At 46.1% G+C, this 13,489-nt stretch overlaps 1 protein-coding gene across 1 annotated transcript in view; it reads right to left on the bottom strand.

Moving 5' to 3' along the window:
* Nucleotides 1–13,489, bottom strand: part of YARS1 (tyrosyl-tRNA synthetase 1) — a 100,105-nt gene that overhangs the window by 27,526 nt on the left and 59,090 nt on the right. Inside the window, exons 7-9 of the mRNA XM_069622455.1 lie at nt 4,767–4,859; nt 4,106–4,241; nt 3,695–3,780 (exon numbers count right to left, since the gene is read on the bottom strand). Of these exons, the coding sequence (XP_069478556.1) occupies nt 3,695–3,780; nt 4,106–4,241; nt 4,767–4,859 (315 nt within the window). The remainder of the gene's footprint in view (nt 1–3,694; nt 3,781–4,105; nt 4,242–4,766; nt 4,860–13,489) is intronic.

The raw sequence follows: 13,489 nt of genomic DNA, 5'->3' as shown, positions 1-13,489 counted from the left end.
GTCCATCAACTGAAGATCCCAATCGCCACACGATTGTGGATGACTCCCGTTACAATCGTGTCTTCTTCACTCCCTGGAGGTCTCAAGTGGTTGTCTGCTCTGCAGAAGTCTTCTTCCTTTTGTGGCAAGAGTAATCAGCTGTATATTCCTTGGAACTGGAACCAAAACTAAAATCCTGCTTATGAAAACTATCTCTGCACACGGGACCCCCTGGACCTCCCTCGACCGACTGAGCACAGCAGTATGTGACCCCAATGGATTCCAAAATCCCTGTAATGGTCTCTAGGATAATTTGAGAAAGTGTTTCGTACCCCGTTCACCCCCAACCCAGTCTCCACCATAGGGTTACCTGAACTTTTCTAGACTTTCAGAACACTTAATTACAACCACTGGCATTGCTCAAGCCAATAGTAAACCTACCAGATCTTTTGGAAATAGCTACTCTAGGACACTAGGCCCCATTCCATCTCAGGGCTGGACTGACTTAGAATTTGGAATGCAAGTCTAGGTTTGCGTAGTCTTTACCTCTGTTTTGCTATTCGGATTACTTGCCTCTATTTACTGGTTTTCAATGAACAGTTTTTCTCTCTCTTCACTCTTTACTGTACAGTTAAGTTCTCGTATATGCTTATGCTCTTTATTTCTGAAATGTCTTTTAGGTAAAGTGTAGGGGTTCTAGGTAGAACCCCCAATTGTGGGTGTATACATGCATTTGACAGAAGGTGTGTGATGATACTTCGCTAAAAGTTTTATTGCATAATGTGCATTTTAAGTACCAAATACATTATTGTAGGTTTGTGTACTTGTCTGTCGAACTGGAATTGTTGGAGTACTCCGTCTGTGTGTGTCTCATTGTAGCCCTAGACCCCTCGCACCCCTCCCAAGTCAATGCCTTACTGGTCGGCTAACCTACCGGGGATATGCTTGGCTAGTCTTGTTCACCATAATAGGGTGGCCGCCCAGAATTCACCCCTATTGTCAGACGTCCCACAATGCTCAACCCTTTTTACCTTCCCATTTGAATGCCTCTTCCTTGTCTTCCTGCCTCTTCCTTTACTGAGGCTTCTTTTTCAGGGAGTGTCTGGTTTTGGTCCACCGTTTACTCTTTCTCCGTCGTCCTCTCCTTGCTGCCGTCTTTCTCCTAATCTTTGGTCTCCCTACACCTCGTCCCTTCTTCATCTTGCCACTGTCAGTCTTATCCACTGAATAGCCTCCTCTATCGGTCCTTCCATTTTCTTCCTTTCAGGTCTTAACTTTGTATCCTCTGTTTCATATTTCTTTCTCCAGCTCTTTCTAAATCTCTCTTCTTTAGCCTTCTCTGCTCCCCAGCTCCTTCTAACCTCTCTTCAGTTCTCTCAAGCTACGGCCTCCTCTGCTGGCTATTCCCTTCTCGCGCTCTTTCTAACCTCTCCTTCAGATTTTATTGGTAATTTATAAAGCGCTTATACAACTAAACCGTCTTTCAAAGCACCACAAGGCAAAAGGGAAGGGAGCAAGGGAACACATAATAAAACAGCAAAAACAAAGAAATGGCAATAAATAAACAAATAACAATGGTTCTACTAGGCCTTGTGACATTTGGAAAGTACAAGTGCAGGGGGGATGCTGGGGGTGATTGGACAGAAGGCCAGGACCCAAAGTGTGGGGGGAGAAGAGGATATATATATATATATCTCTCACACACCCCCCCCTGGTCCCCACCGCCACCCGAATGAGGGAGTCAGCTAAGGCGAGCAATCTGCCACCAGATCTCTGCTTGGAGAAGCGTTTGACCAGCAGAGAGTTGGAGCCGGAGGATCGTAGGGATCTAGAAGGAGAGTATTTGGTAAGAGAGTTGCAGATAGCGTCGTACCAGTCCCAGGCCCCAATCGGCCTTCTGGATGATGCATAGGGTTTTGAATTTGATCCTTGCAGCCACGCAGAGCCATTAGAGAGATTTCAGGAGGGCTGGAGAGAAACGGTCCCTCGGCTTGAGGCCAAGGGTGAATCTTGCCTCTCTGTTCTGGATTAGTTGGAAGACAGAGGGAAGAAGAGGGCAGGTTAAGGAAGAGGCTACTGCAGTAGACCAGCCCGTAGAGGACCAGAGCTCTAGCGACATTGAGCTTCTGGGGGAAAGGGAGGAAAGGGAGAGTACATCCAAAGGGGTGAAGTTGAAAGTGGGTCTTCTTGGCGAGGTCCAGTTTGTGAGGAATGAAAGAGGAGTCAAAGATTAGGGTAATCTCTCAAACTTCAGCTTCCTCTGCTTGCTATTCCCTTCTTCAGTTCTTTCTAATCCCTCTTCAGCTTTCTCAAGCTTCACCCTCCTCTGCTTGCTATTTCCTTCTTCAGTTCTTTACAATCTCTTCAGCGCTCTCACGCGCCAGCCTCCTCTGCTTGCTATTCCCTTCTCCAGTTCTTTCTAATCTCGCTTCAGTGCTTTCGCGCGGCATTCTCCTTTGCTTGCTATTCCTTTCTCCAGCACTTTCTAATGTCTCTTCTTCAGCTCTCTTAATGGTCAGCCTTCTCTGTTTTTTATTCCGCTATCCAGCACTTTGGAGTCCCTGCTTCCACCTTCTCTCCACTCTTGCACATAAGGCTCCCTTCAGCTCCCTCTCCTCCCAAGACCCACACTCAGCACATAACACAGGTAGTTGAAGTAGAAGTGTGGACAAGCCTCTGGGTGTTTGCAAAAGACAGCTGTGTGGTGCCACAAACCCAGAGCGTGGAGATTATCTTACTCTCACACGTCTCTGGTGGTCTGCCCTCTGCTCCATGGCTCATACCCACAAGAGGTTATACCGCAATGTTGGATATTATCGTGCTCCTGCTGGTTCAGGTGTCAAACCGCCGGCTGACCGCTGTCAATCCCCCAGCAGAGGGCGAGCAGCTCTCACGCAGGCAGGTTCAGAAAGGGGAACTGCTGGCCCTCTGTGTGCAGGACCATTGCTGGATTCTGCTTGAGTTACGGTGGCGGGACTTCAGGTTTGTCAATTCCCCCACCTCGTGGGTGCCACGGTCAGCTCAGGCCTTTACTGATCATGCCCCACAGGCCAAATAAACTCTGGCGATGCATGCTCTTCCACTGTAGTGGTGCTCCACTTGTGGTACTCACTCCCTTGGAGGGGGCCTTGCAATTCGATAGGGAACACATGATTGGGTAGTCTGAGGCTTATAATGTTCCTTTTGCTTCAAAGGTGGTAGGTGATGGGGCAAAAGGGAAAAGGAATGGTCAGGATGATAGTAGGTGCTGGGACAGAAACTGGGGAATTCTCCAGGGCCACAGGCTGTAGGGGATTTACTGACAGTGAATGGGATCACAAAGCAGCAGTGGCATCTTATTGGTCACTCAGGTCTGGTCCATCACACAGCCGGATACAAGGGGCATTGACTCACCACCCACACACTAGAACAAGCAGCTGCATCCCACCTAAGCCTGGTCCATGTATAGTGCACTTCAACAGAACTTCAGTGAACATCCCAATAGATACCAACTCCCTAGGCCACCTGCAGCAAAGTATGCCCCCACACAATGTGTAAGATCGGGGTCCCAACCCCTCCCATGTTCATGAACTTGAATCAACCTACCTCTTTGCACAGGTTTCCAATGCTATTAAACCAAGTCATGTTCATTCATACATACATACATACATACATACATACATACATACATACATACATACATACATACATACATACATACATACATACATCTCACCTGCTCAGCAAAGTCTTTTTCTAGTTCTGCGTAGTCTGTGTAGGTCTTATTTCCTCCCCATTTTTCATCTCTTAAAACGACAAACTCTATAAAACGAGAGGCAGGTGTTAGGATCATGGGGTGCAGTAGATGCCACTCACATCCATCCCTCTGCAGTGCCATGCTTTACCCAGCTCTAGCAGCACCAGAGGAAGATCAGACAGTTTTCGTGTTACATCCCAGACCCAACAAGCAGAGTGATTAAAGCCCGCCCACAAAACACAGGTCATTGTGTGCCCAGAACATGCAACATTGAAAGCCAAGTTAAAGAAAATGTGCAGTCCTCCCTCTTATCAGCGGGAGAAACCCCTTAAAACTGCTCTCTGGCAAGAAGAGAACATGTTAAGGGGCAACCCCCCATGCCACACTCACCGGCCTTTAGCGGAAAGAGCACGTGTTTGATGAAGGAAAGCACCCCATTGTTTTCCACATTTCCAGGCTCACAGAAGGCTTTCTTCAGCTTCTTTTTGACATCGTCCTTCCCATCCAGTAGATCAATCTTCGACTCCTGCACCCCAGACAGAAAGCAGAGAAGGCCTTGAAATAGGAGGCGTCTCCTGACCGTGACCATCCATCATCTGAAATTGCACCCCACCCCCACGGGCAGAGAGAGTGAAGCACAGATACAATCACAGCATTGTGCTTGCATAAACAGGGAAAGGTGATGGACCTACCCCAACCCCAGATACAGAGACGAGGACAGATAAAGACCTCCCGTCAGACAGCAAACCACAAAATAACACTCTTGCAGAGAGAGAGAAAGAGAGAGAAAGAGAGAGAAAGAGAGAGAGAAAGAGAGAGAAAGAGAGAGAAAGAGAGAGAAAGAGAGAAAGAGAGAGAAAGAGAGAGAAAGAGAGAAAAAGAGAGAAAAAGAGAGAAAAAGAGAGAGAGAAAGAAAGAGAAAGAGGAGAAGAGAGAGAGAGGCTCACTCACTCACTCACACACACACACACACACACACATCTGCTGCAGTAGTTCACTTTCAGACCTGCTTCTCCACCCTCCCTCCCCCACATCATGATACATGACGCACCTCTTCGGAGGAACTCATCTTGGTGCCAGTGAGCCCTGGTACCATGGGATTCATCAGGTGGATTCGTTTGGTATAGCCCAGCGCTGGCAGACACTGTGGGAGGACAAGGAGAAAGGTGAGGGGCATTTCGGATAAAGGGAGGAAAGCGAGAAAAACAACTGTGCATGGAAAGCTTAGGGCGCTTTTTCAATAATTTTGGCCCATTTTTGCCACAAAGAAAACTACAACCGTATTCAAACAGTTGACTGCCGCCTGCAAAGGCGACGTGGACTCCTCTTGAGGCAGGGTCACACTAATTAGAAGATGAGTGGGCCTTTCTGTGAAGGCACAGAATAGCTACAAAATGGGCAGACATTCTGCTTTAGGGATTATCCAGGGTCTTCGAAGCTATGGCCCAAATATTGCCATCACATTTTATGTTGCACAGAGTTGAGGGCCCCTTTCATGACCAGAGTTTATTCTATGTATGGTGGAAGGTTAAGGTAGTGCCAACTGGGAGCCTGTCGTACCAACCCTCCCCTCGGTCGTGCGGTGGAGTGAACTGGGGATGTTATGAAATCTGGAATTTCCCATGAGCACTACTCTAGAACTATCATTTTCATATTGATCTTCCCCTGCACAATCCCGGAAACGGATCCCTTGCAAGCTGTGCTATTCTATTCCCAAGGGCAGCAAACCCTTCAGGGATTTTAGATGCACATCTCTGGAAACTACAATACCCAGGACCCCCAGCTATTGGCTCCCCTCACATCTTAAATAGTAGGTTATAGAAAGGAGGCAATCGCACTGTGGCTTTATTCACCTCCAAAGGGTGGATATTCGTAAACCATTTGTAAGACTGTGATTGAACAACGCCAGCGTTCCTCCACCTACCTTTAAGTAACCATGGGCCATAACTATTGCCACATGCGATTTCCTGCTCGACAGCTGCAGTACTTCCTAGCTCTGAAGATTCCTTGAATTTTAAATGCGTAACCTACTTGTAATGCCTGTGTCCATATCATGCCCAGCTTTTTTGCACTGCAAGCACTTGCTAGCATTCCCTGCTCCTGATAACAGCCTTGGCTATTCTAGGCCAACGCTGTTCTGTGTTCCTTGTCAATCGCGCGGGGAGTGTAAGGTGTGATGGCAGTAAATCATTACAAACCTGTGCAAGGATTCACAGCACTGGTCTACAGCCTGTGAGAACAACCAATCACAAAGCAAACCTATGATGTGATTGCAGCTATTCCATAAGCAGATTCCACAAACCTCAGAAGGGATATATTACTCACCGTAATCGTATTTCTGATGCTTGTATCTGCTTAGATTAACACGCGCCCACCTTTCCTCCCCTTGGAGAGAAGGCGCATGGATGCTATGAGCTTGTCTGCTACTTATCTGCTTGGATACATCTGTACTCGCGATACACTTCATGCTACCTCATGTCAGAAAAACAACAATCTGGAGGAACCTCGACACGTGAAGGGACATGGGTACAGTAGACGTCAAACTACGCATAGTATTACTGGCACGCCCTGTCGACGTCCCTTTTTGAAAACAACAACTGTAATACTCTGCAGATTTATATATATATATTTTAAAGAGACATGATAATGACTTTCGGCTGCTCACTTTTTTTGCAGTAGCACATGTGACCAAGAACCCCAGAGGTGGTGACCGGGTCTTAAAATTACGACAACTTGAAACCAAATATATATTGGATTTTGATAGCAAGACACCAAATGGTCACAATTTTGACAAGGAGTTATATACACCTTTCTGGGGGTTTAAATTGCTTTTCGTATAGGATTTTTCTGTGCATTAGGCCTTTTTCCTTTTCAGCTTCATTTTGTGTGGCATTGCATATGTTTTTTCTGAATTTACACACTGGTCATATTTAGTTTTGCCCAATGGCAGTGTCTGCTTTAGTTACCTTTTTTCTTCCTCAATTGACTGGCATGTGTATTAGATCTTCTAATTGCCAGCATGAGGTTAATTTATTTTCTCATTTATAATCTTTGTTTTTATACATTGATTTGCTGTTTTGGTTTCTGTGTCAATGGGGAAGTTTGGGATAACAACCTGATCGAAATAAAGACATTTGAGCCATGGCCCAAATGGGTAAGAGCGGGAAATCTTAAGGTGGGGGACATTCTTGCAAGCAGGAAACTGGCCACATTTCACAATCTACATCTGCAATTCCAAATCCCAAGCACAGAGCGATATCATCACACGCGGTTAACTCGTACTCTGCGGACCCACATACCTGCAGACACTACTGTACCGGAAAACACGCCCATAGAACGCAACATGCTGCCCGCATACACCCCTACCAAATGCACTTTCATCCTATACAACGCAATATCGTCCTTTGCAAGTCCCGAATTGAACAATCTGAAAGCGAAATGGGAGGTAGACGTGGGAGAAATAGACCCAGAGGACTGGACACAGGTACTCGTGCACCCCCGGGAGATCGCCATCTTGTCCAGGCTTCGCCTGGTACAGCTGAAAATACTTCACCGAGTATACTATCCCAGAACACGCCTGTACAGCTGGAAACGGACCCCAAATCCGAACTGTCTCAGATGTAACGAGGAAGTGGGTACTTTCATACATATCAATGGACATGCCCCCGGATACAATCCTTCTGGACCGCATGCTGTACTAAACTCACCAGGGTCCTGGGACGCACCATACCACTGAACCCGGGGGCCCTACTCCTGGGCATACCCCTTGAAATAGACATTAATAAATGCGAGAAACTGCTTCTACACACAGCAATGGGGTTGATCAAAAGTAATATAGCGCAGAAATGGGGAACCACAGACCCCCCCCCCCCCGACCCTGGACCAATGGATGACAGATATGGACACATGTGCCATGATAGAGCTCAGGATCTACACCGCAAGGGGCTGCCCCAACAAAGCTTTGAAGAAATGGGAAAAGTGGGAAGAGGGTGTGACTTGAAACTCTCCGCCACGGGAGATACGAACACGTACAGTATACACGAATGTCAAAGGAGTGACACTCTGGCGGTGGACGACAAGTCTAATGATTCTTTTTATTTTTTTTGATAAGTGAATGTACAAGATAGTCCTTATGTTGAATTTGTTTTACTCTTTGTTGTTTCAAAACAATAAAATGCTTTATTAAAAAAAAAAAATGGGGGAGTTTGGGGATGGTCCATCATCATTATTTACACGTTTCCTTTGGCACATGGAGTGTTTTTTCCTCTTGGTCTGAATATTTTGTTTATTCATCTTGGTTTGGCTTAACATCTTTTTTTACTCTGCAACATTTGGAATTCTATAACAGCATCATAGTTTTGCTTGCTGTTGAATGGTTATCCATTTTTTGACCTTGGACACTCCTGTCATTTCCTTGCCTATCCTGTCCGGTAGCTGCAGTACAATTGCAATTTTGCTTCTTTAGGTTTTAAATTTTGTACTGACATTTGTACCCTTTGAGCCCATTGATCTTTTTATCATCCATTAATGTTATCGATTACTGTTCCATATTTAAGCACTTGCGCTTTAACGGTTGTTTCATGTTGCTATTTTGACTGATGAATTTTTCAGTTATTTATATGCATTTGCACTTTATTGCTACCCTTAAGCTGCTATCAAAGCTTTGCACTCTGCTAAAGATTATGCTGCTATTAAGCACTTGGCTTTAATTTTGCATTGTTTATACTGTGATCGACACAATTGGTGGATGATTTTAGCTCATTTTAACAACTTTTTTTATGTCATAGTCAAGCTGTTGCATCCTGCCATTTTTTCATTTCCATTCAGCATTTGCACTGTTTGGTTTGAGTTTGTACTGCATGTTTTATAACTCATGCAACTGTATGAAAAATGTGGACCTTATTACAAATTTTAGCTCGGGTAATTTTACTTACTCTGTTACCCCTGTGTTTTTGTGATTGGTTTTTGCAATGTCATGCAATGGTTTTTAGGCACAAGCACCTTGCCATTACGTTACAAGATGTCTGCCATGATTTTTCCTATACGGGTATCCGTTTGCCGAGGTGTAGAAACCATGAAGGGACTTACCCTGCTATTTATACTATGCTTAGCCCCTCCCCCCCATTGGTGAACAAGTGCTGTGTATAGGGCGAAACGCGTCCACACAGGACTGCTCTCTTAGTGTCCTGCCTCTGTTTTGGGGGTCTATGGCGGTTTTTTAAACATGATGCACTTTTTGCATCTTCAATAAACTTGAAAGTAATTTATTTCGGGTTTCTAGCTTTTTTCATGTACAAACGGGACCTTGCTGCTTTCTTACATGACTTGGAGTGCAGGCTGAACTGTCAAATTGCATGGCGGTTTTTTCCTCTTTTTTTGCTATATATATATACATACATACATACATACACACACACACATATATACATTCACCATATGTTCCGACATACATCAGCAAACTTAATCAAGAAAAGCAGTTAAATAAATTAGATGAAGTAAATGATGGAAACCAAATCACAAGTACAATATCCTGACATGAGAAGTTCAAAATCTAAAATGAATGACACCTTGTGCCCAAAAGTCACAAGGGCCCAACACAATGTTTCGGAACAGGAGTAGGTCTCTGTAGGAAGCATTCTGGCTTGTGGATGTGATTAGTTGCAAACTAATTCAAAGTTATTCAGGAATTTGCCAAAGGTAAGTGTTGTCCTTTCTTTCAGACCCAAGGCTAACCCAAGGACAGTATACACAACCCAGGTTTGACAACCAAAAGGTGAACTGAATGGAGATAGGAGACAAGGGGGCTTGTTCCCAATGTATCCTACAGAGGACATTGTTAGGCCTGGTTTTCTATACTCTGGCCTGGTGGACAGATGCATAGATGGTCAAACTATATTGTGACAGGGACAACTCTGGGAGCTGTAGCCAAACCAGTTCAAGGTAGCAGTGACAAGAGGTCTAAGCTAAGTCTCAAGAGGTGGTGAGCTTGTAAAGGGTCCACAATGAGTACACACGATGGGAATCACACATTAGACTTAGACCGTATGTATAAAAATAGTCATTTATTTATGGGCAAATATCACTATGAAACATTATTTAACAGGTAGAAGTATCACACAACACTAATAATAGATCACATATATACAGTCACTAGACTATGGCAGAACACAAATCAAACCCCTGTAAAAGAAATTACAGATTCATTTCTGCACCATAGGTCCGCAGAGAATTAACCCTAACTTCAGAAGTCCTTCCCTAAATTGTCCGGGCTTTATGCCCAAAAGTTCAGGAAAAGTTCCAACACAGTTTGTATTTCAGGAAGAAATGAAGGTAGGGTCTGTGGGGTCCAGTGAACAGTTTATTCCAACAAATAGTAGTGTGCTCAACTTACGAAAAGCTTGCACGAGCAAGCACTGGCAAAGCCAAATTATGGCAAAGGTTTTATAAAAGTTAGGAAAACTTAAGGGGAGTTTAGGGTCAGGTAAGAACCACTGTAACTTACCCCCGTACTTCGGTTCTTCCCAGGACTTGGCAGGTCGATGGAAGGTCTGGGGTTGCTTTTCTCGTTGTCAGTTTCAGCCCTTGATTCGCAGGGGTTGCAGGTTCAAACTGATCTCCTGTCGGTATCCTTCCCTGGTGCAAGGACTCTCGGATGAAGAATGCAGAAAAACACGATGCAGGACACCTCTCAGACTCAGCTAAACTGTTTCGGATTGTGGTCACCGCAGCACAGCGACGCAAAGGGACTCACTTATCGCAGTCAGACTTTCCCTCCTATCTTGGGTCCCCTTGTCGCTAGGACTCCGAATTTCGCTGAGATAAGTCTAGTAGGACAAGCTGAGGATCCCCCAAGATTCAAGTCTCAACACGGAATGGCGATGTCAGCAGCACGGTTGCCCAAAGACGGTCCCGGGAGAATTCCGACACTTCTTCGCAGGGTACCGAGCAGACATCAGGAACGGATGTTCCTTCCACTTTAAAGGGCTGCAGCACCCTTGCAGGACTTCTGAAGATCAATAGCAAGACAGGGCTCCTCCCGGAGAGTCGCCAGGCCTCCTTCAGGCGGGTCTCCGGTCTCTTCACAGGTCTCACAGCGGACCAGGAGTCTTGGCTCCTTCAGGTTACGCCAGGATCTCTCTAGAGTGGGTGCAGGAGTCCTCTTATCCAAAAAGCTCCCACTAGCCAAAGAACTAGCCCCACACAAGCATGCCAGGAAGAAGGCTAAAAGACAAGATGGCCAAAGGACAAGCGAAAAACCATGTGGCACGGCCATGTTTGGACACTAGCCAGAGTTAGTAGCCAAACGCGATATAGCGGTAACGCTAAAAGGAAAAGCAGCAACCAAAAAAAAAAAAAAAAAATCGTCAAAAGTTACTGTTGCCACCAGCTTGTCCGTTTAGCACACCTATAGTAATAGAAAATCCTTTGAGTGTTAGTCTAGGGCCAGTGAAACTAGTTGGTACCACTAGCACAAGGGCTGAAGCACAGCGCAGGATCTTCGAAGATCAGGCAGAGGTGCAGGGCTTCACCGGTCCGATCACTGGAGTGATAGCTTGGCCACTGGAGAAGTTGTCCTCAGGTCATTAACGGGATGCTCTGCTTCGAGGGATTCTTGCTCCAACGTAGTTCTGAAGAATAGCTGCAGAGGTCATCTTCTTAACCAAAACCTGAGCTGGATGCAAGTCCAAGTCCACGGTTAGGTAGAATTTAATTTTTGTGGCAATATTCTGTCATGATGCCTACCCCCAGGCATCTGGACCAAGCCAATCAGCCTCGGGAGCAGGCATCAAGACATTTATTAAAACCTCAGCAGCCCCGGCTAGGGGCTATCGGGGTTCAGTCCTGGGCGCCAGGCTCAGTCATTACTTAACTCAGGCAGACCATGCTGCAAATGACTCCAATCCAACGTGAAGCCTGGAAGGGTACTATTTTACTACAGGGTCTATTTTTTACTCGGGTGTGGTTCTAGGGACTTCTTACCTGGGACTACTTTTGAAGCTATTTAAACCACGCCCGACCAGCAACACACGCTTCGCGTTATTCTGCATCCAGAAGCGTAACGCTCACCGTGCCTGCAAGTCAGCATCCAGACCTCTGCCACGCCCGTCCTGAATCCGGAGCTCCTAGAGAAGAAGGAAAGCAGAAGGCAAGGTTAGAAAACAAAACTTTATTCCAGTTTCTCACCTGATTACGGAACCATCAAGTCTCAGCACCTGGAAAGGACATTCTTTCTACACGCGTCGCATCGCCAGCTGCAGTGCCGCGCCATACTCACCAGTCCTCACAGCACCTTACGATCCGGTGCTGCCTCCATCATTTCTTCGCCGGGCTCCGGCATCTGGGGACAAAAGAAATAACCAGGTGAGCCGAGAGAGCCAACAAATACAATCTCTCTTACCACCATAGACTTACCTGATTTACCACCGGAGGCATTATTCTTTAACTCTCCACTTCTTCAAACGCTGCATCTGAAAACGGAGAGAAAACAACACGTTAAATACATGCATTATTTACCAGACAGCATCAGGTAATACAGACTCTTACCTGAATGCCATCTACCGCCACAAGACCATCTTTTCTCGAACTCCACTGCAAGATAATAAAGGAATGGGACAAGAGTGAACATCGGACATATTGAACTCTATGAACTCTATACTTACTGGTCTTTGCCAAGAACCTCAGAGTCAACTCTCGTCCGGAACTCCCCCAATGCCTTCTAACCAGTGAAGCAACTGGTATCTACGCGCCCCTGCAATCCACGCAGGATGGAGAGCTCATCTTTCAAGAATATAAGGTGAGAGTACTGGAAGGGGATTTTGGAGGTGATTAGTGGGGAGAGCAGGGAGGTGCCATCACTAGAATCCAAGGGTGGCTAAATTCCTCTCTCCACTTGCAGGAGAATCCTTCTACGGGTCAAGCAGACGAGATTAGGAGGGCCAGTCCAGTCTGTCATCCCTGCACTACGCATCAAGTTGGTGGAGACCGCAGCAGTCCGGGTTTGACCGAAGCCCCTGTGGGAGCCAGGTGAGCGTAACATTCTCCCCCCACTTGAGGGCCCCAGGACTTTTTGCTTGACTCTTGGATTTTTGATCAGTTCGCCTGAGTGGGAACCTTTTCTCCACCCTTTTGGTTGCATCTTTCTGGAGTAACGCGGAGTGACTGCAGAGTGTTGTGGAGAGTGGAGTGGGAAGTCTGTCTACTGCTTCCATTGTTCTAAACAAATACCAGCCCGCTTTGCGGATTGACTGCAGAGTGTTGCAGTGTTTCTGTGCTTCGGAGAACACTAGACGCTGCAGCGACTGGGCGGTGAACCGTGGACTATGCCTCCCTACTAGTCAAAGATCACTGTGTCAGGGACGGGAATCCGAACACCCCAGCAGGTGAAACGGTATGAAACCCTTGGCACACTCAAATCTTCAGAAATAGTAAACAGGGGTCCCACGATAAAGTGGAGGTGGAAGTGGCACAGGTGGAAGCTGTGCGAGTTGAGCAGCAAACCAAAGGAATTTCCCTAAACCATCTGCTGATTTACTACCCGCTAATGACTTGACCCTAATTGGGGTCGATCCATGAGCACTCAGGGGAAGACTAACAAAACCCCATCTCCACCCCAGGAGACAAGGCCAATAACAGCGATACAGGAGTCACCTAACAATACATTGAGTACGCAAGATTTTGAAGAAACAAGTCAGTTGCCTGACAAAAAATGTAAGGGAGGCTTACACATGAAGAGGTGTTTGAGGTGTTGGAATCCAATTGCAATCTAAATATGGA

The sequence above is a fragment of the Ambystoma mexicanum genome, chromosome 11 (assembly GCF_040938575.1).
Source record: "Ambystoma mexicanum isolate Mex_15411 chromosome 11, UKY_AmexF1_1, whole genome shotgun sequence".
Taxonomy (NCBI): domain Eukaryota; kingdom Metazoa; phylum Chordata; class Amphibia; order Caudata; family Ambystomatidae; genus Ambystoma; species Ambystoma mexicanum.
Note: the sequence above shows the minus strand (reverse complement) of the source record. Positions and strands in the feature narration are given on the sequence as shown.